Source organism: Aquarana catesbeiana, unplaced genomic scaffold, assembly GCF_042186555.1.
Source record: "Aquarana catesbeiana isolate 2022-GZ unplaced genomic scaffold, ASM4218655v1 unanchor235, whole genome shotgun sequence".
In the NCBI taxonomy this organism is placed as follows: domain Eukaryota; kingdom Metazoa; phylum Chordata; class Amphibia; order Anura; family Ranidae; genus Aquarana; species Aquarana catesbeiana.
The window spans coordinates 148,470-175,593 of NW_027362663.1; the positions used below are offsets into that span (position 1 = coordinate 148,470).

Here is a 27,124-nt window from a genome sequence, read left to right on the forward strand (position 1 = left end):
GGTGCTAATAGGCTGCAGGAGATCTGCTGATGCATATAAAGGGAAGTGGGTGCTAAAAGGGCTGCAGGAGATCTGCTGAGGTATAGAAAAGAGAAAAAAATATCGAAATGGGTGCTAATAGGATGTAGGAGATCTACAGGAAAAAAATAACAGTAAATGGGAACTAATAAGCTGCAGGAGATCTGATAAGAAAAAAGGAGGGGGTTGAAAAGAAGCAGATCTCCTACAGCTTATTGCCACCAATCCCCCGTTTTTTCCAGTGGATCTCCTGCAGCCTATTAGCATCTATTTCCTCTGCTGAGAATAAAATGTTGGTGGAATTATTTTTTCCTTTATTTAACTTTATTTTTCTTACTAAGTTGTGTGTTCATGTACTACCCAGCACAACATTGTAATCATCCACCAGAACATTAGGACCACCCACCAGAACAGTATAACTACCCACTACAACATTATACCCACCCATCAGAACATTATATCCACCCACCAGAACATTAGGACCACCCATCAGAACATTATATCCACCCACTAGAACATTAGGACCACCCACCAGAACATTATATCCACCCATCAGAACATTACATCCACCCACCAGAACTTTAGGACCACCCACCAGAACATTAGGACCACCAACCAGAACGGTATAACTACCCACTACAACATTATACCCACCCACCAGAACATTATGATCGCCCTTCTAATATTGAGTAGGTCCCCCTTTTGCCACCATTAAGTCATGTACTTCACCTGACAAAGCATCACACTGCCTCAGCCGACTTGTGTTCTTCCAATACTGCCTCCTGGTGTCATCTCTTCCCCAGGTAAGTGATGGACACACACCCACTCATCCACATGATATAAAAGAAAATGTGATTCATCAGACCAGGACACCTTCTTCCATTGCTCTGTGCTCCAGTTCTGAGGCTCACCTGCCCATTGTAGGCTCTCTTGGCTGTGGACACGGGTCAGCATAGACACCCTGACTGGTCTGTGGCTACACAGCTCCATAAACAACAGACTGCGATGAACAATTTTTTTTTTTTTTTGCTTTCAACACATCAACTTCAAGGACAACATGTTCACTTGCTCCCTAATATATCCCACCCATTTCCCAGAAACCATTGTAATGAGATAATCAATGTTATTCACTTCACCTCTCAGTGGTCAGAATGTTATGGCTGATCAGTGTACAATACATACACACACACAGCACTAGGCTGTGTTCACACTACGAGACGTTTCTCAGGGCTGCAGTTCCTCTGAGCTCCACAAGGTGGTGATCTCACTTCTATCCAGACAGGAAGTCTCTATGGAAGACAGACAGGAAGTGATGTCAGGTATAAATAGGAACTTGCGGGTGAGTGGTGAGTTGGGAGGAAGTAGAGAGGAGACGTTGCTGAAACTGGCAGTAGAGGAGGTATAAAGATCTTATTTTTTATTTACACCCAGTAACCCCTCCGTCATGTCCGTCCTCTTCCTCCATAGTCACTGTGACGTCTTTTATCTCCAGCAGATGATGATACACACATATACAGTGTGGAAACCTAGATTAACCCCTTCAGGGCAGAACATTTTCTTCATTTTGGAGATAAATTCTAGTAATATGGTCTTCTAAACAAACAGTACTGACAATAAATAGACAAGACGATGGCCATCCTGACCATACATGGCCTACAAAGGGCAATTATTACACTACACAGGCAGCCAATGGGCAATCATTACAATATGCAGCCAACACAATGATGGAATGCAGGGGTCAGGAATATGGAGCATAGAGACTCTTATATTGCTGGTCAGGAAGAAGAAAACATTCCGCAGCCTGCCATGAAAAATATGTCCCATCTTTGATTGGTATCAGAGAGAGGAAAATACTGAGGGCTCTGAGGGAAGTAGAGGAGCTGAGGGGCTCTAATGCTTTAGTAAAGTTGAAAGACTTTAGGGGCTTCTGAAGGGGTAATGTAGCTGAAGGACTCTTGAGGGGGTAATCAGTAGAGTTGCCACCTCATCCCTTTAAACCCAAACACATATGAATTACACGGGTTCTGTGGCTAATTGAATGCAGGTAAGACACTAAGTGAGTTTAATTACCACCTTAATCAGCCTCAGAACCTGTGTAATTAATATGTGTTCGGGTTTAAAGGGATGAGGTGGCAACCCTAGTAATCAGGCTACAGGGCTCTGAGGGACTAAGGGGTTGGAGGACACAGGGAACTCTGATGGGGGTCTCTGGGTCTGTGATGGTCCTCCCACCTCACCTGCACTTATTTTTCAGACCTGGCAATTATAACCATCTTATTGTCTCACTAGTCACGTGATTGTTCTGGAATATCAAGTAAGGCTGGCCATACACTATACAATTTTCTGATTCAATTTCCTTTAGATTTACCTTCAACTATGTAGTGCAAGGGCCTGTCTGATTGCATACAAATTGAAAGGGTTTAGGTTTGACCTCATATTATATGGTTTTGGTATATCTAAAGGAAAGTTGAACAGGAAAATTGTATAGTGTATGGCCAGCTTAAGATGAAGCAGGGCATTTTTTCACTCATTGGTGAGCACTTGTTTTTGGAGAGTTCAGTTTCAGCTGCAAACCAGTTCAGAAAGGAAACAAACCCAATAGAGAAAAGAGAAAATCTGATCCGGCAGGCCAAGAGGTTTCCAGGACCTCCAAGATGTAACAAGACTAAACAGTCCAGATTAAATGTGTTCCCATGGGGGCAGAAGTTCTTAAATGTACAGCAACCCTCCTGTTACCCCCTCACATCCTATTATTGTGTGACCAACACCATCCAAATGAGTCTTACTTTCATTTCCCAAAGTTATCCGTCTACAAGGAGACCTGTATAGATCAAAGGACGGCACCAATGAGGATGAAGGGGGACCGGAGTCACATGACTGAGAAGATAATAAACCTCACCCTGGAGATCATCTACTTGCTGACTGGAGAGGTGAGGAGGATTTTGGGATGTCATATTGCATAACTCTTATCTCTAATAATAAAACACAGACCTGACCGGAGAGGTGAGGAGGATTCTGGGACTCTAACATGATATTCCTATTGGTTCTTCTATACAGAGATTTCCTCTTGTGAAGTCAGGTGATCATATGACCATCACAGTGCCTCCATGTGACTCCCTAAAACCTGAGAGACACAACATGCAGAAGATTCTAGAAGTCACCAAGAAGATGATGGAGCTGCTGACAGGAGAGGTGAGCGGTGCTGGGAATTCTGGGACATTATCCAGTAACAGACAAGGGATGTGTCTGGATGGTGACTGTATCATTGTGTGTGTCAGGTTCCTATAAGGTGTCAGGATGTCACTGTCTATTTCTCCATGGAGGAGTGGGAGTATTTAGAAGGACACAAGGATCTCTACAAGGACGTCATGATGGACCATCAGCCGCCCCTCACATCACCGGGTAAGAGGAGACTTTATTGTAAAGGAGAGAGCAGTACGGAGGGTCCACCTAGATCCCCCATCATCTGATAAACACATAGAAACAATGTATTCAGTCAGTGTGTGTGTTTCCTACAGATGGATCCAGTAATGGGAACCCACCAGAGAGATGTCCCCATCCTCTGTATTCCCGGGATTCCACACAGGAAGATCACACCATCCCTCACCATCATCAGGTAGATGAGGAACAATTACTGATAGTTATGATTTATACACAGCATGTTTGTTACAATTAATGTTTTATTATATATTCAGAGTGGAAACCTCGGGGATGATAATAGTGTTGTTAAAGAAGAGTATAAAGAGAAGGATGAGGAGTATGGAGTGATGGAGGAGTTTTCAGAAGGACACAAGGATATGATGGAGCCACCTAATACCAGGAACCCACCAGAGAGATGTCCCCGTCCTCTGTATTCCCGGGATTCCACACAGGAAGATCACAACTATGCAAAACATTATCAGGTAGATGAATAACAATTATTTGTAGTTAAGATCTATACACGAGTATTTTTATTACAATGAATGTTTTATTATGTCTTTCAGAATAGAAACCTCGGGGATGATAATATTGAAGTTAAAGAAGATTATAAAAAGCAGGATAGGGAGTATGGAGTGATGGAGGACTTTTCAGAAGGACACAAGGATCTGATGGAGCCACCTAATACCAGGAACCCACCAGAGAGATGTCCCCGTCCTCTGTATTCCCGGGATTCCACACAGGAAGGTCCCACCATCCCTCGTCATTACAAGGTTGGTGGCATCTAGAACATGGACTTGTAGAAGTGATTTTTTTTTTTAATGTGATGTCACATTATTGAAGCGTATGTTTTACAGATGACCTCTTCTATTATTTTCTTGGTTTAGAGTATTGATCCAATTGATATAAAAGCTGAGGGTAAAGCAGAAGAAGAGACTTGTGTGAGGGATGATCAGCAGTCTATGGAGGAGGATGGAATAACGGGGACATTTATAGAGGAGGACACTCCTACAGAGATCAGCACAGGTGGGTCATTAACACTAAAAACATTCCTCCACCCATACTGCTCACTGTTTGGTCCAGAATAGGGCAAGGACTGGGTGATATCAGCCTGTAATCCCCTGGTCACTTTCCTGAGCTGTGTTCCCCGTCCTGTATTCCTGTATTTCTCTCCGATAATCTTCCTTCTCTGTGCTGCAGACACAATTTATGGATCTAGACTGGATTTATGGAGATTCTGGGGTTTAGCTGGCAGCAAAATGTTGATTCTACCAAAAGCATTACTAGACCTAGACAACTGGGACATGTGCCTTATGCCTGACTCTCCCAGGGTTATTTGCTTTGTATTTTGCTGGCTGTGCCGGGTGGAGGGATATGTCTGTATAGTCTCAGACCCAAGTCACTGAGTGCAGTCTCAGGAGATGGGAGGCAGTGGTGTGGGACCTCTGCAACTTGTCTCAAGTAAACATTTAAGGTTACTGAATACCAGTATTATGAGTACTTACTCTAAGGCTCCTTTCACACTGAGGCGCTTTGCAGGCGCTAAAGGGCTAAACATAGTGCCTGCAAAGCACCCCAAATGAGCCGCTCAAGGGCTTTTTACACTGGAGCGATGCGGTTGCAGGGTAGTCAAAAAAGTCCTGCAAGCTGCATCTTTGGAGCGCTGTAGGAGCGGTGTATTTATCGCTCCTAAAGCGCCCCTTCCCATTGAAAAAAATGGGGCAGCACTGCAAACCCGCCCGCAAAGCGCTGCTGAAACAACGGTAAAGCGGCACTATATTTAACGCCGCTGTACCGCCAGAGCCCGCACGCCTCAATGTAAAAGTAGCCTTACACTGTATAATTCATATTGCACAATAAATAGTCCTGACCCCTGCACTATATACTCTATGTTGTACGTTACCTTATTCTGATACTATATAGTCCTATCTGTTGTTTCTTATACAATATGTTGTACATTACATAGTCCTGACTTCTGCTCTCTCCCCTCTACCCCCTGCTATATATACATAATATATATTCTCTTTTGTTACACCCATTTTATATCTGATGATTTGATTGGAGCACAGACTTTTACATGTTGATAATGTGATAACATCCTCAAACTTTTGAACCTTAAACAGAAAGTGATAATGAGGGAGGAGTCAATAACCCAATGATGGTGGTCTTCTTCAGGATCAGTCCAGTCTTCATCTTGGTTGTTCTCCCCCCATCCTCACTCTCTGACCTCTGGTGGAATCAGCCCCGCTGTTATTCATGACTAAATCATGGACCAAATAAAGACGTGCAGGACTTCTTGTGTTGAGAAGATGACAATGAGTGATAGAGGGGGGTGGGGACACTCGTCCTATAATCCCCTCATCACTGTCACTCCTATAAAAGACAGTTCTTGTTGTTTCCTCACTCTCTGACTAAGGTTAATGAATAAAGAAATGAACTGGTAGAAGATCAGAGGACCCATTTACTAGTTACATTGAGGGGGGAATTGTAAGATCCTCAGAGACAAAGCTGCCTGATGTGGGCGGAGTCCTGATTTAGGGGAACCAATCTGCTCATGTCTAGTAATAATCTTTTTATTTCTATTTTAGTAGATGGACGGGAGATGAGGAAAACCTCAGAGGATTGTCTCACTTTGTCTCCAGACTGTAAAGTAGAAGATGAGGACATCACACAGTATAGTCCAGGAGAAAACCCGGCTACCTCAAATGTCCATCCGGCACCACACAGTGTAGATGGACCATCGTATTCCTCTTATCCTGAGGAACCTCAGACTGTGAGGGACGGTGCCGTCCTTCCAACACATAAGGGGTTTTCCTGTACTGAGTGCGGGAAGTGTTTCCATTTGAAATCCAAACTTAATGTGCATAAAATAACTCACACAGCTGAGAAGCCATATTCCTGCCCTGAGTGCGGGAAATGTTTTCATTCTCAATACAATCTTAATGTGCATAAAAGAACCCACACAGGGGAGAAGCCGTACTCTTGTCCTGAGTGTGGAAAATGTTTTTCACAAAAGTCCTATTTTTACACACATCAGACACTGCACACAGGGAAGAAGCCGTATTCTTGTTCTGAGTGTGAGAAATGTTTTTTAATAAAGTCACAACTTGTCACACATCAAAGGCTTCACACGGGGGAAAAACCGTATTCCTGTTCTGAGTGCGGGAAATGTTTTTCAGAGAAGTCCAGTCTTTACATACATCAGAGACTGCACACTGGTGAGAAGCCGTATTCCTGTCTTGAGTGCGGGAAATGCTTTTCAAGGAATTCCAGTCTTTACATACATCAGAGATTGCACACGGGGGAGAAGCCGTATTCCTGTCCTGAGTGCGGGAAATGTTTTTCAGACAAATCCAATCTTTACACACATCAGAGATCTCACACAGGGGAAAAGCCATATTCCTGTCCTGAGTGCGGGAAATGTTTTTCACATAAGTCTAATCTTTACACACATCAGAGATCTCACACAGGGGAGAAGCCGTATTCCTGTCCTGAGTGCGGAAAATGTTTTTCAGAGAAGTCAGATCTTTCCAGACATCAGAGATCTCACACGGGGAAGAAGCCACTTTCCTGTCCTGAGTGAGGGAATTGTTCCTCACTGAAGTCCTGTCTTCCTGTACATCAGGGATCCCACACAACCCTCGAGGTGTATTAGTGCCTTGAGTGCGGGAAATATCTTCTATATGAATGTTGCTGGACATCACAGCTCTCATGTGGGGAAGAAGCACATCCTGATATACACCTCAGATATACTCCATGGCTGATCTCCATCATGTAAGAAACAGTTGATAAGGAGATCAGAGATCACCAAAGACATGGATGAAGTGTTGTATCATGTTGGCTTTTCATTGGCATTTTGGGGTGTAGAGAGGTAAGTAGAGCATTGAAATGAAGGACATCACCTTCAGAATGTCTGTCTTGTCTGTGTGACGTTTACTGATAATGATATAGCGGGTTACAGAACTAGAAGCTGTGAGATCCGATATATCTTTATCAGTAAACTTTACACAGACAAGACAGACATTCTGAAGTTGATGTCCTTCATTTCAAGGTTCTACTTACCAGTGGTGACCCCGAAGAAGCACATCTCTCTGTCTTCAGTCCATCCTTCTCCCATCCCCCATTAGGAGGGAAGGAGAACTTGAAGATAAACTAGGTGAGAACTTCTTTCCTTTGCTCCTGTGTGGGTTTGGGTGGCTTGGCGGAGTGCAGCACGAGAGAGAACACCGCTTGTCTTTATATTTCCACATATCTTGTCTGGGTAGAGGTTATTGATTGGAAAATATTTATACTGTTTGATTTTGTGTAAATCATTTCTGTTTTCACTTTGAAGGGAGATATTATGTGTAGTTTGATAAAGTGATTGGCTCAATAGTTATCACTTCACTTACATGTTTATTCTTTAAATAATAGATGAACATATATGACAATCATTCATTGATCCATGTCAAATGTTGTTTTTTTTTTTTATAAAATAAGGACAACGAGATTCTGCATTCCCAACTGTGTTAACTACATGTTTATTATTGATGCAAATATCTATACAAATATTTCTAGCACAGACTGGAAGCCCTACAATCCCCAGGGGGTTCTTTTGGGAGGTTATGGGGATTTGTCAGGGCTGGAGGCACAGCCCTTCCTTCTCTGAGCTGGCCGCTCAACTGTCGGCTAATTTCCAGCTCCTATCTCTCTACAGTTACTCAGCTGTTGATGATATCCTGCTCGTCAGTCCTGCCTACTTAAGCCGTCCAGTCTAGTGGATCTCTGCCTTCACCTTGGACAACATCACAGAAACTTTCTCCTGCGTTCCTGTTTAAAGACTTGCTTGGCTGACATCCCTTCTGGCTCCAGAACCTGCTTGCTGTTCCACTACATCGATCCCTGACTTCTGGCTTGGCTGACTATCCCTTCCGGGTTACTGAACTTTGGCTATGTTTTGACTACGTTTGTTCTTTTTACTTTTATTATTAAACAAGTGTGATTTAACTGTACTTCTGTCTTGGTCTGATTTCATGGTTTCTGACAGGATTGTAGTGTTTACAGTCTGTGCTAGCAATATTTGTATAGTGATTTGCATCAATAAGCATGGGAGTTGGGAGTGTAGAATCTCTTAGTTTGTTTTTTTTTGTCTACAATATATCTTGATTACACCCCCCCCCCCCCCTCGGATACAGGGTGAGTAATGCACATTTATATTAGGCGGAATTCCCATTTTTTCCCTTTTTTTTAACTTATTTTTTTACATACAGTAATTTCCTATGATCATTGGGTCCATCTAGTGGCCATAATGTGATATTGAACTGATTTTCATGATAAAGGTATTTTGGAATTAATACCTCATTATGACCACTAGTTGGTGCTGACGATTATAGGAAGTCACTGTGTTGATTAAAACAGTGGCCATCAACCCTGTCCTCAGGGCCCACTAACAGGCCAAGTTTGCAAGGTAACTGAAATACATCACAGGTGATATCCTTTGCTGCTCAGTGATTGCAGTATTCTAGTCTGCATCTCCCCAAGGTAATACATAAAACCTGGCCTGTTAGTGGGCCCTGAGGACAGGGTTGATGACCACTGCATTAAAATACGGCCAGAATAGGCAATCCTTTTACTTATCCATCACATGTTTATAACATTGTCTGTATACTATTTTCTATGTAAAACGAATAAAAACCATTGAAAGAAAAAAATACGGCCAGAAGTTGTCATGGCTGGACTATTGGAGCATTTTTTCCCTCTATACATTGGCCTGTGACAAATGATGTGGATGGTCGGGAGATAAGTAGAGACAATCTTAGTTCTTTAACCACTTACGTTCTGGGTGGACATCATATGACGGCCTCCTAGAACGAACGCTCTCGCACGCTCCGGGGGCACTCCCCCGGGGGTGCGCAGCGCGGCGATCGCAGCCGCGCCGTGTTGTTAGGACATGGCACAACGCCGATCTGTGCAAAGAGCCTCGGCAGCGGCTCTTTAACCATGTGATTGGCTGTGTCCAATCGCAGTCGTTCACATGTAAACATGGAGATGCCGGTAATTGGTGCTCCTCGCCTCACACCAGAATTATCAGGGTCACAACAGTCGCACTTACGACTGGGCCCTGTAGTTCTCCGCCACTTCAGGGGGCCCGCCGACCGCCTGTTTGTCAGTGTGAGGGGCCCACCTCACTGTCCAGTGTGAGTGTGTGATGATTCCTCATGTGTCGGTGGTGGTTCGTTCCATGCCGCGGGGAGGGGGGCTTTCACCCACTGAGGGGAGAGAGAAGGCAGAGGCAGCGCAGCGTTGAGAGACTTTGTGTGTGTGTGTGGACCGCCACACCCCACCTATCCAGAGACAGAGAGAATGTGGGGAGGCGGGGCTGACACTGAAAATAAAGTCAGCACAGACGAATTGAGTGAAGGCGGGGGAGGAGCTCTCCCCTCTGTGACTGCGTGGAGTACCTGCTGTTGCGTCTACAGTCTACCCATGAGGCAAGGCATTCCTAAGGAGGCACAGTGAAGGATCATTTCTAAAGGGGGAATCGATTGATTGGCAGTAAGTCAAGTGACATTTTGCACTGCAATCACTCCCAACCTCCATCACCTTTGCCTCTTACCGATCTCATCCCCCCACCACCACCACAGATCTCATCCCTATCCCCCCATCCATCACCAGTACAAAAGAGGTGATGATGGGGGGAATAGGGATAAGATCAGTGGTGGGGGGATGGGATCAGTATGAGGCAGAGGTGGTAGTGAGAGAGGATGGCACCACCACTGCCACTGCTGCCACCCCCCTCAAGTACCACCCCCCTCCAGTACAACCGCTACCCCCCTCTACTATCACCGCTACCACCGCCCCAGTACAACTGCTACCACCCCCCCAGTACAACTGCTACCCCCCTTCAATTACCACCACCACCTCCCCCCCTCCAGTACAACCGCTACCCCCCAGTAGCACCATTACCACCCCCCTCCAGTACAACTGCTACCACCCCCCCTCGAGTACCACCACCCCCCCTTGAGTACCACCGCCACCACCCCCCCTCCAGTACAACTGCTACCCCCCAGTACCGCCACTACCACCCCCCCAGTACAACTGCTACCACCCCCCTAGTACAACTGCTACCACCCCCCCTCAAGTACCACCACCACCACCCCCCCTCCAGTACAACTGCTACCCCCCACTACCACCACTACCACCCCCCTCCAGTACAACTGCTACCACCCCCCTTCGAGTACCACCACCCCCCCCTCGAGTACCACCACCGCCACCACCCCCACTCCAGTACAACTGCTACCCCCCAGTACCACCAATACCACCCCCCAGTACAACTGTTGCCACCCCCCTCCAGTACAACTGCTACCACCCCCCCTCCAGTACCACCGCTACCACCCCCCTCCAATACAACCGCTACCACCCCCCTCCAGTTGAAATCAGAAACAGAAATGTTTTACTTTGTTGAACAGTGGAAAAAAATATAGTATCAAAATCATGCTTTTCGGGGGGGGGGGGGGGGCCTTCATGATTTCTTGCACAGAGTGAGAGGAGAGGAGAGTCGATCAGCGGCAGAGGACAGCTAGGGATGTTATCAGGGCACTGCCTTACATTACATTTTTTTTTTTTTTAACCATAGATTTTTATTGATTTATACAGCTTACACATAACATATGAAGCATTGTGTACATCACAATCCATATACAATTTACGTATCAAATATCAAACTTACAAATGTAAGAACGTCATTTTCATGTGAGCTATTTATATTACAACAAAACAAATCATGGCCTCAACAGGAGGTAAAGCCTGTCACCCCTTTTGGGTACACACTGTGAGCAGGCTCTGCAAAGGTACAGTTATAAAGTAGCCCTCCTTGGACCTTGTTGAGGGTCTCTGGATATAGAGCGTACAGCAAGTTCAGTACGTGTAGTTTTGTTAACCATTAAACAAACATTGAAATACTTTCGGTGCTGAGTAACACACATATGCAGGTACAGGAGTGGTTACATATTTGCAGTAATTGTAAGGCAACTCCTAGTATGATCACTCCTATTGTTTGGTCTTACCACTTGATGACCAGGGGCATGTAATGAGTATCAGCAAGGGTTAAACAGAAATCAGTAGTCACAAATGTGGAGAGGCATATTGTGAAGTTCTCCAATTTTCCCAATATCTGTGGAAAACCGGAGCTCTTCTTTCTTTATATGCAAGTAGTTTTTCCGTTAAATATTGATCATTAACTCTAGAAATCACTACCTTCATTTTTGGAGGTGTTTGAGAGCGCCATTCTTTCACCAAGGATATGCGGGCAGCAAATAATATATGTACAACCATCTTCCTCCATAGTGGAGGAAATTGTTCAATGCCAATGCTTTGCAATGCGAGTGCAGAATCTAATGTAAACGTGGTTCGTGTAATGTCTTGAATAAGAGAAGACACTTCCTTCCAGAAGGTTTTAATCACCCTGCAGCTCCACAGTATGTGCAGTAGGTTGCCTGTATATTGACAATTTCTCCAGCAAAGTAGAGGAGTATTTGGATCCATCTTATGAAGGTGTAGAGGTGTTAGGTACCATCTATGCAAAATTTTTTGGGCATTGTCCCAGTGATCTACACATGCTGAGGATCTGCCATTGTATTTTACAGCTAAGTGCCATTGACATAAAGAAAATGTTCCCATTTTATCATGTTAGGTAGTTTAGCTTGCATGTACAGGGGAGTAGCAAATTTATAGAATAGAGATATCCCTTTGTGTTTCGCTGGATATTTGGTAAGCAGGTAGTCCCATAGGATTTGAGGTATTTCTAGTGGCCTAGGTGTATTGGTGGTTGTATAGTGTTTTATTTGGAGCAGTTGGTATCTGTCCAGTACCTCTTGTTCCTCTATTGCAGATGTGAGAAAATGTACACCTCTTTTTTTCCAAGATTGGGTCGCTAGATTAGGGATTAGGTATTCATATGTCGCTTTAGTTTGTACATTGGGGTATCAGCAAACGTCTGGTGTATCATGAAGGACCATGCTGCAATAGTGGCTTGTACTGTAGGGTAAGTAGGAGTTTCTGGCTTATGATGTATGCAGGCGGCTATAGCCAATGCTGGGAGGTTATGTCCTGGGATGATTGCACATTCTATGTCCGACCACCTATTATCAGTTTAGCAAGAGAACCAGTACCGCATTTGGTCCAATATTGCTGCTCGGTAGTATACTAGTGTGTTGGGGAGGCCTACACCACCAAGGTGTTTTGGTTTATATAGTTGTGCTAAATCAATTCTAGGTTTTTTTATACTTGCCCAGATATATTTCTTCAAGCTATTCCTTAATTGAGTAAAGAATTTGTGGGGGATAGGAATGGGCAATGTTCTGAAGTGGTATAACAGTTTAGGCAGTATTTGAATTTGGTATGCAGCTATCCTCCCTAACCAAGTTAGGTGCAGTTTACTGATTTGGTTCAGCTCTTCTTCAATTCTATTCAACAATGGAGGGTAGTTGCAAGTTGCAACAATGGATGCTTTTTGAGCCATCACATAAATTAGCAGGTAGTGTAGAAGGCACCAGGGATCTGTAAGCCTGAGAGTGGTAGTAATCAAGTAGGTGTTTCATTAAAGGCACAGGTGTAAGTAGGTAATTGCCTACCTACCCCTCCTATGCTGGTGGTGATTATTGCGTCTGTCTTGGAGAGGTTCAGGGTCTGCAGCCTCATCATTCACAGGGAGAAGTCGCCATTTTCTGAGGAGCTCCATTCCTTTTTCTAGGGAGGTGATTGCATACGATTCATTATGCACTTCCAGCAGTAATTTGGCTGGGAACCCCCATTTGTATAGGATTTTGTGATTGCGCAGGATTTTTGTAATAGGAACTAAATTATGCCTCGCTGAGAGTGTAGCTTGCGACAAATCAGCATATAGTGCAATTCCAGCAAATGGGTCAGGGAGAGCAGGATGCTGTCTAGCATATCGCATTAGCTGGTCTTTCACATGGTAAAAGTGGATTCTTGCTATGACATCCCTGGGAATTTGGTTGGGCAGAAATGACGGTTTAGGCAGTCTGTGGGCTCTGTCAATGATGACATCTGCAGGCCCCAGGGATGGGAGAGCAGCAGTCATAAGCTTCTGGAGGTATGCTGTAAGTTCCGCAGGCTTGATTGATTAGGGGACCCCTCTAAATTTGATGTTGTTCCTGCGAGCCCTGTCTTCAATGTCCGCCATTTTAAGACGCATAGCTTTGAGCTCATCTTCAACATCAAAATGGGCATCTACTAGCTCATTATGTGCAAAAGTAAATTCCTCCATCTTTTGTTCCACATATGTCACTCTGTTGCTGACTGCTGACATTTCTGCCTTTGTAGAGTGCATGAATGCTGCCATATCCTGTTGGAGGGCCCCCCGCAGGGTTTGTAGCATCTCTTTCATAGTAGTGTCTATTATGGGCTGCCCTGATGTGGGGAAGGCATTTAACCGCTGACCATATGAGGAGGATTCCTCCATTTCTTCTCCCTCTGTCCCTGCATCTTTCTGGGTCTCCACCTCCTCCCCAATCCTCCGTTTTTGCTTCACGGGGCTGTTAAAAGGGGAGGATGGCAGTGGTTGTCCCGAGGGACATAACTCACCCGTGGATGGTGATGGATTGCTGAGTGAGCGTGCAGGGGATGCTGGGGCTCGGCTCCTGGTGCGGGCGCCATCTTGGATTTCTCGGCCGGACACTGGAGGGAAGAAATCCATCAGTTTCCTCGGTCCCTCTCGCTCCTTTCTCTTATTTATGTTGACCGACTTGTGTCCCACAGTCTCCCCGTGTTGAGGGCGTGCTTTTTGTGTGTGTAGGGTTGCTGTGAGCCGCGATTTTCATTCCGTTGTGGCAGAGCTCTCCTCTCACACCACCATCTGCTCTGGCTGCCGGCTGATTACGTGCCCACCAGAGACAGAATTGTGTGCCCACCACTGCCAGCAATCAGTGGCCATTAGTGATGCCAGTCAGTGCTGGCTATCACTGCTGCTCATCAATGCCACCCATCAATGCCATCCATCAGTGCTGCCTATCTGTGCCCACCAGTGCTGCCTATCTGTGCCCAGCGACACCCATCAGTGCCGCCTATCAGTGTTCATCAGTGCCACCTATCAGTGCCCATATGTGCGGCATATTTGTGCCTCCTCATCAGTCCTGCCTCATCAGTGCCCATATGTGCAGCCTATCAGTGCCCATCAGTGAAGGAGAAAAATTACTTATTTACAAACATTTACTGACAGCAACTAAGAAAAACTTTTTTTTTTCAAAATTTTTGGCCTTTTTTTTTTGTTTTAGGAAAAAATGAAAAACCCAGGAGTGGTTAAATACCACCAAAAGAAAGCTCTATTTGTGTGAAGAACAACACTGAAAGCTGAAAAATGGCCTGGGCAGGAAGGAGGTGTAAGTGCCCAGTATTGAGGTGGTTAAAGGGGCAACATCTTACCGAGGGTTGTAATTCTTGCTCGTTTGACCTCTCTAGAAATAGAAGGTCACGAGGATCTGGTAAGCTCCCATATTAGTAGAGGTGGTGATATCCACAAAAGAAGTCTTTTTTCACCTGTGGTGTTTTGTTCCAAGTCTGAATTGGACTTTTATGAAGATTATTTTGGACTTTCTTCACTATTTCATGTGGACTTAATCATATAACCATTGTTCAATTATCACTTTATATTTAACGCGACTTATTTGATATTTAGTTATTTGTTGATATCACATGGTTAAGTCGCTGCTTTTTATACCTATATATTTTTTTATTTACACTGATATTTAGGAGCACAATATTGACATTTATTTTATTTATTTATACATACATATATCCACTGCATTCCAGTCTAGCCAAGCCTATATCTGACTGCAGGCCATTCCTGCTGTACGTTTTCAAATACACTTTCAGGCAGGCGGGCAAGTGATTCAGTGATGTGCAGTGCATTAAATATATATACAGTCTCCAACATATATAGATCCACTGCATTCCAGTCTAGCCAAGCCTATATCTGACTGCAGGCCATTCCTGTTGTACGTTTTCAAATACACTTTCAGGCAGGCAGGCAGGCAAGTGATTCAGTGATCTGCAGTGCATTAAATATATATACAGTCTCCAACATACATATATCCACTGCATTCCAGTCTAGCCAAGCCTATATCTGACTGCAGGCCATTCCTGCTGTACGTTTTCAAATACACTTTTAGGCAGGCAGGCAGGCAAGTGATTCAGTGATCTGCAGTACATTAAATATATGTACAGTCTCCAACATATATATATCCACTGCATTCCAGTCTAGCCAAGCCTATATCTGACTGCAGGCCATTCCTGGTGTACGTTTTCAAATAAACTTTCAGGCAGGCAGGCAAGTGATTCAGTGATGTGCAGTGCATTAAATATATATACAGTCTCCAACATATATATATCCACTGCATTTCAGTCTAGCCAAGCCTATATCTGACTGCAGGCTATTGCTGGTGCATGTTTTCAAATAGACTTTCAGGCAGGCAGGTGATTCAGTGATCTGCAGTGCATAAAAGATTTATACTGTCTCCTACATATATATCCACTGCATTCTAGTCTAGCCAAGCCTATACCTGACTATAGGCCATTCCTGGTGTACGTATTCAAAGACACTTTCAGGCAGGCAGGCCAGGCAGGTGATTCAGTGATCTGCAGTGCATAAAGATATATATACAGTCTCCTACATATATATCCACTGCATTCTAGTCTAGCCAATCCTATACCTGACTATAGGCCATTCCTGGTGTACGTATTCAAAAAGACACTTTCAGGCACGCAGGCCAGGCCTGTGATTCAGTGATCTGCAGTGCATAATATATATATATATATATATATATATATATATACAGTCTCCTACATATATATCCACTGCATTCTAGTCCAGCCAAGCCTCAGGCGGTGTTTTGCTAATCCAATTTTACAGCATGTCTGGAAGGCCACCAAGGGAAGGCAGACGCTCAAAGGCCACTAAAAGAGGGCAAGCAGGCTTTGTTTTTACAGCCAGCAGTGCTGCTCGTGGACACGGTGCATCCTCAGCACGTGGCTGTGGGGCACGCTTGTCCTTTTTTTCGACAGCTGGCCGTGTTGTGCCACAACATGCAGAAGAGTTGGTAGAGTGGATCACAAAGCCGTCCTTATCCTCCTATTCCTCTGTCACCCAGGCTAAGAGAAGTTTGGCTGCCAATGCAGCTGCCAAAGTGGCCCATTTGATCGGCTCAATGGCATCAGTCACTCCTTCCCTAGCCCCACCATCATGTCCTGAGGAGTCCCCCAAACTGTTCGACCACAATGTCGGGTACATGCTGCAGGAGGATGTGCAGCGTTTTGAAGACTCCGATGATGGTACCCAGGTTGAGGATGAAGGCAGTAACGTGTGCCCAGAGAGAGGGGTGCCCAAGAAGGACAAGAAACTGGCAGTCATGTTCCCCCAGCTGCAGCATAGTGCCAGGTTTGCTCCAGTGGCGAGGAGGGAGGGGATGATGAAGTCACTGACTCTACATGGGTGCCTGATAGAAGAGAGGAGGAGGCACATCTCCAACGAGGCAGGATGCCACCAGGGACCAGCTAAAAGTTCTTTGGTGTGGGCCTTTTTTGAGATGTTTGCAGCAGATCGCACCGTTGCTGTTTGCAACATATGTCTGAAGCATATCAAGCGTGGCCAAAACAGCAGCCGCTTGGGCACCACATGCTTGACCAGACATATGTCGAGCTCCCATGCAGTCCATTGGCAACAGTACTTAAAAGACCCACACCAAAGAACAAGGCGGACCTCTCCTTGCTCCTCATCAGCTGGGATCTCCAACCTCACTATACCTTCAGTCCTCTCAGAGACCTGCACTGAGAAGAATGAAGATGTAGAATTAGGTGTCGCAAGCCACCTAAACCATCGAAAGAAATTCAATCCACATGCTCAGCGGCTGAATGCTAGTTTAGCTAAATTGCTAGCACTCCAAGTGCTGCCTTTTCAGCTGGTAGACTTTCCCCCCTTTAGAGAATTTGTGGAATGTGCGGTACCTCAGTGGCAGGTATCCAAACGCCATTTTTTTTCTCGGAAGGCCATTTCGGCTCTCTACCGGCATGTGGAGGGCAATGTCTTGGCCTCGTTGGACAGGGTGGTCAGCGATAAGGTGCATATTACTGCTGACTCATGGTTCAGCAGGCATGGACAGGGACATTACCTTTCTTTCACGGTGCACTGGGTAACTCTGCTGGCAGCTGGGAAGGATGCAGGACAGTGTACAGTAATGTTGGAGCTTGTTTCGCCACCACGCCTCCAAAATGCTGGTAGTGGTGATTCTGCCACACCTCTCTCCTCCACCCCCTCCTCTTCTTCTTCCTCTATGGCCTCTTCCTGTGCAGATTTGTCCTCAGAACCAGCGGTGCTCCGTAAGCGTTCTAGGGGCTACAGAAGCACTCAGGCAAAAAGATGCCATGCGGTGCTTGAGTTGGGCTGCTTAGGGGACAGGAGCCACACTGGGGCAGAGATTCTGGCAGCTCTGCATGGGCAGGTTCAGAGGTGGTTGATGCCACGCTAGCTTCAGCCAGGAATGGTGGTTTGCGACAATGCCACCAACCTCCTCTCCGCCCTCTGACAGGGACACTTCACCCATGTTCCCTGTTTGGCTCACATCCTTAATTTGGTGGTGCAGCGATTCTTGTGCAGGTACCCGGGCTTACAGGATCTCCTGAGGCAAGCCAGGAAAGTCTGCGGGCATTTCCGCCGGTCATATAGTGCCAGTGCTCGGCTGGCTGACCTTCAAAAGGAATGAAACCTGCCCAAGAACCGCCTCATCTGTGAAATGCCCACCAGGTGGAATTCAACATTGGCAATGCACATGCAGCAGAGGACCATCAATGAGTACCTGTGCGAGTATGGCACCAGGACAGGGTCAGGGGAGCTTGGCTTTTTTTCACCACGCCAGTAGCTAATGATCAAGGATGCATGCACTGTCCTGTCACCATTTTAGGAGGCCACGAGGATGGTGAGCAGTGACAGTGCATGCATCAGTGATACTGTCCCTCTTGTCTTCCTGTTGGAGCACACACTGCGTGGAATAATGGAAAGGGCACTTTAGGCAGAACAGAGGGAAGAATAGGAGGACTTCCTTACCTCTCAAGGCCACCTTTATCCAGACAGTATTCCTGCAGGCCTGCCTACCACACAGGAAGAGGAGAAGGATGAGGATTGTGTCAGCATGGAGGTGGATCCTAGCCCTCAGCATCAGCAGCAGTCTTCAAGGGATCGTTTTCAGTCCCCAGAAACCAATGGACTTGTATGTGGCTGGGAGGAGGTGGCTGCGGATCATGTCGTCCTTAGTGACCCAGAGGACTCAGGACCGAATGCCTCAGCAAACCTACACTGCATGGCCTCCCTGATCCTGCAAAGCCTGCGAAAGGACCCTCGGATTCATGGTATCAAGGAGAGGGATCAGTACTGGATGGCAACCCTTCTTGATCCATGTTACAAGGGTAAGGTTGCGGAACTTATCCAGCCTTCGCAGAGGGAGCAGAGGATGAAACATCTTCGGGAGGCCTTGCAGAAAGGTTTGTGCAATGCGTTTCCAGAGCCGGGGAGGTTACAATTTCCTGGTCCTCCTGGACAACGTGTTGCAGAGGCTTCGATCAGTCACAGAAGGAGCGGTGGAGAAGGTGGCCGTCTGACCGATGCGTTCAGACAATTTTTTAGTCCGCAGCCCCAAGGTCTGATTGGTTCCAGCAACCTTTGCCAGTGTCTGATTTACATGGTGCAGGAATACCTTGGGACAAGATCAGACTTGGAGACCTTTCCAACCGAAAATCCACTGGGTTACTGGGTCTTGAGGATGGATCACTGGCCAGAGCTTGCACAGTATGCAATTGAGCTACTGGCCTGTCCTGCATCCAGCTTTCTATCTGAACGCACATCCAGTGCTGCTGGAGGCTTTGTAACTGATCACAGAGTGTGCCTGTCCACAGACTCGGTTGATCGGCTCACCTTCATAAAAATGAATTAGTCTTGGATCACCAGCTACCAAGTACCTGATGCTGATGTAACTAATTAATTTTTTTATGAATGTGAGATCCCTTGAAGACTGCCTATGCTGATGCTGAGTGACTATCCTGTTATGCTGAGTGACTATCCTATTCCTCCTCAATGTTCATTTTGATAGCTTCTAAGAACAATTTTGGTTCTGGGCACCACCACCAGTGCCTAAAGCCCAATTGCTCTGCCCCTGTTCAACAGGGGTGTGTAATTACAGTTTTTGCTGTAATATTTTGCAGCAGGACTTGTTCCTGCACTCAACTAGAGAATCTGTGAGGGGTTGCAGTGTTGTGGCACCACCACCGCTGCCTAAGGCCCAATTTTTCTGCTCCTGTTTAACAGGGGCGTGTAATTACAATTTTTGATCTAATATTTCATAGCAGGGCCCATTCCTGCGCCCATCAAGAGTAACTGTGAGGGCTTACAGTGTTCTGGTACCACCAACACCTAAGGCCCAATTTTCCACAGAGTATATAGGGCAGGCCGTATAGTATATACAGGCGGCTCCCTACTTTCAAACATCCGACTTATAAACGACTCCTACTTACAAACGGAGGGAGACAACAGGAAGTGAGAGGAAATCTACCCCTAGGAAGAGAAATTCTCTCCTGTAAGAGTTAATATGGGAAAAAGGTGTCTCCACTGATGCTTTATCACCAATCCTTGTTTGCCTAAAACCCCCAAATTTTCTAAATCCAATTGTCATTGGGACAGGAAGTGAGGTGAAATCTTCTGAACAGGGGCACAGACAGCAAAACAAGTGTTACAGGGGTGACGATAACCCTTCCCTATGTTATCCAAAAAGCTTAAAAATAGATTTTTTGGCTGGAGCTACACTTAAAAAATGTACCTGTTCCAAATTACAAACAGATTCAACTTAAGAACAAACCTACAGTCCCTATCTTGTTTGTAACCCGGGGACCACCTGTATACTGCTGTTCAGAGTATATAGGGCCTGGGGGCCCCACACCTTTTCTTTTTTTAATTTGGGCGCGGGGTTCCCCTTAATATCCATACAAGACCCAAAGGGCCTGGTAATGGGCTGGGGGGTTACCCATGCCGTTTTTCTCAATAATTTTCATCCATATTGCCGGGACCCGACATTACATTATAGCCGCAAGCAGTCTTAAATGACTTTTATTCCTTTAGAAATGTCATTTTGTGCAGAGACTGTTCTAAAAACAGGAAACACACGCCACTTTACAGGCATACTATAGACACCCCCCAGGTACGATATTTAAAGGAATATTTCACTTTCATTTTTTCACTTTAAGCATCATTAAAATCACTGCTCCCAAAAAAACGGCCGTTTTTAAAACTTTCTTTTGCATTGATACATGTCCCCTGGGGCAGGACCCGGGTCCCCAAACCCTTGTTCGGCTCATCCCTACTCCTGACATTATGGGTGGAAGCAAGTGGAATACAGGGGACGGAGTGGGTGGATTCTATAAGGTGTTGGGCTTATCAGAAGTGGGATGGGTCAAAAGGAAGGGCGGAGCCTGGCGCCCCCCATTCTAAAACTTCACCAGCTGCCACTGATAGAGTATATAGTGCAGGAGTCAGGAATATGTAATGTACAACATTGGAGCTTGGGAGGCTGGTCTTAGATGTGAGCATTTTGCACAGCAGTGTTTGGCCTCGATCAGATGACCAAAAAATGCATACATGCCACAAGATGTACACCGAGTCGCATCTCCACACCCACCGGGCATCGTACCAACTAATTTAATGAGGATTGGGGATCATACCCTGTCCAAATTACCTAACAACTAACTTCCTGACACTAATACTCAACAAGACAATATACAGGTACTCGCTGACCAACGTGCACACACACACAATTCACAAGTACTAACGATCCACACACACTACACTCATGTACTTACAATTCATGGGTACACACTCACCCTACACAGGTACTTGACCCCTGTTACAACCTCTTGTTTTCAACTCTGGTTTTTTAACTCACCACTTAGTCCAGTTCCACTTGGTCTAAGTTCCAGCAAGCTCAAAGATGAGCAGGCTCACAATGAGTTCTACAGAAGGTTATATAGACCTCAAGCACCTGTGACCAATTAACGGCTCCCCTTAATTAGTAGGTCGAAGGAAGCAAAGAAAAAAAGCTGTTTAAAAAGTGACAGAAAAAAGGTGTTAAAAAGCTGCAAGGAAAAGCCCCAAAAAGAGCCTAAAAAAGCAACCCAGCAATCACCAGCAGTCAAAAAGCAAAACGTGTTCACGCTCTCCACTCAAGGTCCCCACTGTTTAGCTTCCAACCAGCAGTCTGGCCATATAGTAAGGTATAACCAATACATGTCCAAAGAGACAGCAAACAACACTAAACATTTGGAGGTTTAAATCCAACCTCCTGTAAATAGCAGATTATGAGCATATTGAATTGCATTACGAGAGGTCCATATGTGTCCACACATTATTGTTCTAAAGGTAACCTATTCTAGTGCAACCCAAACAAAATATTTATCACTGTAGGAGTTATAAAGAAACAAGGGCCAATGGAGCCAAGCCAGGTACCTGTAACCACGGGTCCTATCATTTATTGAACTTGTGTGGAGTACCACAGTGTTTCAAGATATGTATCTCCTTAAGAAATGTGGAGTTATCTTGGGTACGCCAGTTCTCAGACGTGGGTGGTAGAGGCGCTATCCACTTTAACAGCATACATTTACCTGCCAAAAACAATAAGCAAGAAATAGCGGTCCGGGCATGGGGTGTAAGTAGCTCTTCATCCAAAAACCCTAATATACAGGTCAAAGGGTCATTTGGTAGGGACACCTGAAACGCTTGGCTTATAACCGATATTACTTTATTCCAATAGTGCACCAGTTTAGGGCACCACCAACACATGTGTAAATGGTCCGCAGTGGTACCGCCATACCTTGGACATTCTGGACTCTCTCTAGATTGTCATCTATACAATTTAAGTGGAGTTCTATGTACTTTGTGAATAACAAAATGTTGTGACAACCATTGGGTAGGAGAAATAAACATTAACGGTACTTGCTCTAATATAGATTGTCACCACTCTCCATCCATGTTAGAGATGTCTGTAGACCACCCTGTCCTTCCATAAAGCTGCAGAGTGCTCTGAGAGCAAAGCAGAAGAGACCCATATAAAGATGATATAAGAGACCCATATAAAGATGATATAAGAAGAGACCCATATAAAGGTGATATAAGAAGAGACCCATATAAAGATGATATAAGAAGAGATCCATATAAAGATGATATAAGAAGAGACCCATATAAAGATGATATAAGAAGAGACCCATATAAAGATGATATAAGAGATCCATATAAAGATGCTATAAGAAGAGACCCATATAAAGATGCTATAAGAAGAGACCCATATAAAGATGCTATAAGAAGAGACCCATATAAAGATGATATAAGACATTTCTTCTCCTTGCTAGTAGCTACTTGATGGAGTGTCTATCTGTATGAGAGATGTGGACCTGGTTTAAATAAAAAGTTTATGGCGAAGTCGAAGGTATTGATAAAAGCTAGTGGTGGGTAAACCAAACTCGAGTTGTAAGTCTTTAAAGGATTTTAGATTGCCATTGTAACATAATGGATACAGGAAATGTATACCCCTAGAATACCAGGCAGAAAAGCCCTGTAGTTTCCCAATCTCCTCTAGTCGCCCCCTTTCCCAGATAGGATGAAATCTGGAAATGCCATCATAGCCCATAATACATTGCATCTTGTCCAAGACCTTAGCCATGAAGATCAAGGTAGGACATGTGGAACATTTCTAGAACCCACCCACCTTCAATTGGGCCAGCAGAGAATATTTATTAGACCTAGACAGCAGTAAAGCTTTAATGGGGTCCCCACCATCAATAGTCCCCCATCTAGAAAAATGTTGCAGCTGAGAATCCAGGAAGTATAACCTAGCAGAGGGGACAGCCAAACCTCCACCATCTTTGGGCAGTTGTAAAATAGGTAAGCGGATCCTAGGCTGCTTCTCTTTCCATATCAGAGTGTCTATCCTCTTAACCACTTGCCTACAGACCCACATAAATGTACTGCGGTGAGGCGGCTCTACTGCGCGAAATCACGTACAGGTACGTGATTTCATGCAATAGGTCTGGGGTGCGCTGTGGAGCAGGAGCCAATCAGCGAGCAGGAGCCAATCAGCGGGTCCGGTAGGCCCGGCAATCATTCCAAGAGAGGCAGAATGGCGGTCTGCCTATGTAAAGGCAGATCGCCGTTCTGTCAGATGGGTAGATGGAGATCATGTGTTTCTGCCAAGCAGGAACACGGATCTCTGTCTTCCCACAGTTGAAGCACCTCCACCACAGAGTTGGAAAGCACTCCCTAGGAACACATTTAACCCTTTGATTGCCACTGATGTTAACCCCTTCCCTGCCAGTGTCAGTACAGTAACAGTGCATTTTGTTTAGCACTGATCACTGTATTGGTGTCACTGGTCCCCAAAAAGTGTCACTTAGTGTCAGATTTGTCTGCCGCAATGTCGCAGTCTCACTAAAAATCGCTGATCACCGCCATCACTAGTAAACTAAATAAAAAATAAAAAAGTCCATAAATCTATCCCACAGTTTGTAGACAATGTAACTTTTGCGCAAACCAATCAGTATACGCTTATTGGGAATTTTTTTTTTACCAAACATATGTAGCAGAATACATATTGGCCTAAATTGATAAAGAAATGTGATTGTTTACATTTTTTTATTTTATTTTTTTCTAGCAGAAAGCAAAAAAAATAGGATTTTTATAACAGCTTACCTGTAGAATCCCTTTCTTGGAGTACATCCAGGGACACAGAGCACCATAGTAATTACTATGAGGGTTATACACCACCTGTAGGTGAATTGACACTGGTACACTCAAAAAGACAGGAAGTCCCCCTCCCTATATATCCCCTCCCATACCGGGAGTACCTCAGTTTTTGTAGCAAAGCAATATAATATTAAATATATATATATATAGATATATATATATATCTATATATAGATATAGATATCTATATATAGATATCTATATATCTATATAGATATCTATATATATATAGAGATATCTATATATATATAGATATATATATATATATCCATCCCAACAAGAGTGGAGGGGCCTCTGTGTCCCGTGATGTACTCCAAGAAAAGGATTTTACAGGTAAGCTGTTATAAAAAGCCTATTTTCTTTATCGTACATCACGGGACACAGAGCACCATAGTAATTACTATGTGGGATGTCCCAAAGCAATGCCATCTGAAAGGAGGGAGACACAACCAGAAGTGGCTGCCGCCAGGCGTGAGGACCTATACTGCCACCTGCAGCACACTGCACCCAAAGGCAGCATCCTCCTGCCATCTTACATCCATTTGATAATGTTTTGTGAATGTATGTACTGACAACCAAGTAGCGGCCTTGCAAAAGAAGCTTGGTGATGCACTGCCCATGAAGCACTGACTGCCCTGGTAGAGTGCGCTTTAATCTGAAAAGGCAGAACCCTTCTTTTCAAACCATAAGCCTGACTAATCACCTGACGAATCCACTTAGCAATAGCAGATTTCAATGCTGCCTGGCCCTTTCTGGGGCCTTCGGGCAGTACAAACAAAACGTCAGTTTTCCATATCAGAGCTGTCGCTTTCAGATAGGCCTTACATTCTCTCGATGTAGTGAGAGCAGTTAACAATTTTTCTTCTGCAGAACAAGGTTCTGGAAAAAAGGAAGGTAAGGAGACATCCTGATTCAGATGAAAACCTGATACTACCTTGGGCAAAAAGGTCGGGTAAGGACTCAACACCACCATATCCTTATGGATAATTAAGTATGACTTTTTACATAAAAAAGCAGCCAATTCTGATACCGCAACAAATTCCTTGTCAAAAAGGAACAAAGGAATACTTCGTATAGGTTCAAAGGGCTGTCTTTGCAACACTGACAAAACCAGATTCAAATCCTATGGGCACAAGGGTCACCAAACTGGCGGAGTTATCCGAATTACCCCTTGTATAAAAGCCCGGACAAAAGAATGCGAAGCAAGCGGCTTTTGGAAAAATACTGCCAAGGCGGGAATCTGCTCCCTGATCATACTCAGGACCAGCTTCATTTCTACTCCTAACTGTAGAAAGGCCAGATTTCTCCCTATGACAGACTTTTGAGGATGCCAACCCTTGATTTCACACGAGGAGACATAGGCCCTCTAGACCCTATAATAAATGGTCCTGGAGACCGGCTTTCTGGCATTAATCAGGGTGGTTACTACTAAACCTGAAAGCCCCCGATTTTTTAAAATGTGGGCTTCAATGGCCACACCTTTAAATTTAGCAGGATGGAATATCGGCCCTTGTGACAACAGGTTTGGGCGAGATGGAAGAGTCCATGACTCCCCTACTGCCATTCTTATGATCTCTGCAAACCAGGATCTCCTGGGCCATGCCGGGTCTACTAGGATTACCAGCTTCCCTTCTTCCTTGATCCTGTGAAGAAGCCGCGGTAGCATCTGAAGTGGAGGGAATGCATAAATCAGTGAAAACTGATCCCATGGGGTCACTAACGCATCTGTTCTGAGTGCGAGTGGATCCCTTGTTCTTGCCATAAAGTTGTCCAGCTTCTTGTTGAACCTGGACACAACTAGATCTACGTCCGGGGTACCCCATCTTTGGCATATGGCCAGAAAGACGGCGGGGTGTAGAGACCATTCTCCCGGGAACAACTGTTGGCGGCTCAAGAAATTTGCCTGCCAATTTTCCACTCCTGGAATGTAGACTGCAGATAGGCAAGGAACATGTTTCTCTGCCCAGGACAGAATATGGTCCACCTCCTTCTAGGCTGCGTGACTTCTGGTGCCCCCTTGGTGATTGATATAGGCCACTGCTGTGGCATTGTCGGATTTATCCTGACGGGAGAATTCCGCAACCTGATCGTCCAGGCTATTAGAGCCAGACGTACTGCCCAAATATCTAGGATATTGATGGGCAAGGTCTTCTCGGACTCTGACCACTTCCCTTTAACAGTGGTCTCTTCTAGAACTGCTCCCCAGCCCCATAGGCTGGCATCCGTTGTTACTGCTTTCCAGGAAACTGGTATGAAGGATTTTCCTCTCTGTAAATTCTTGGTTATCAACCACCTGAGACTCTGGCGCACCTTTGGGGCCAGATTCATTGGATAATCCAAGGCTTGGATCTGCTTGTTCCAAACAGACAGTATACTGTGTTGCAACAGTCTTGAATGAAACTGGGCATAGGGAACCGCTTCGAAGGAAGCCACCATCTTCCCCAGAAATCTCATGCAAAGGCGAATGAAGGAAGGACCCTTCCTTGCCTTGACCACCTGGACCAGCTCTCTCAGAGCGTTGACTTTTGCCTGAGGCAAAGAAAACCTTTCCTGGGCTGTGTCTATGACCAGGCCCAAATACTCCAATCTCCTTACTGGTCATAAGGATGATTTCTCTAGATTCAGAATCCAACCCAGGTGTTCCAGATAACTGACCGTTCTGGACAACCCTTGGTTTAACCGTGCGACTGACTGATCTACCAGTAGTAGGCCGTCTAGGTATGCCATTACTGCTATACCCTGGCCCCTTAGTCTTGCTAGTACTGGGGCCAGAACCTTCTCCTCCCCGTAGGGGGGATACAACTGACCGGATTGACTCCATGCGAAAGGAGTGGATGTTTAGAAAGTGATTCAGATCCTTGAGAT

The 27,124-nt window shown here is 45.1% G+C and overlaps 1 protein-coding gene across 1 annotated transcript in view; it reads left to right on the plus strand.

Moving 5' to 3' along the window:
- The first annotated feature begins 1,283 nt into the window (after window positions 1-1,283).
- Window positions 1,284-27,124, plus strand: part of LOC141121952 (uncharacterized) — a 234,718-nt gene continuing 208,877 nt past the window's right edge. The window contains 4 exon segments of the mRNA XM_073611718.1: window positions 1,284-1,417; window positions 2,820-2,948; window positions 3,076-3,210; window positions 3,297-3,420. Coding sequence (XP_073467819.1) covers window positions 1,310-1,417; window positions 2,820-2,948; window positions 3,076-3,210; window positions 3,297-3,420 — 496 coding nt within the window. The 5' untranslated portion in view covers window positions 1,284-1,309.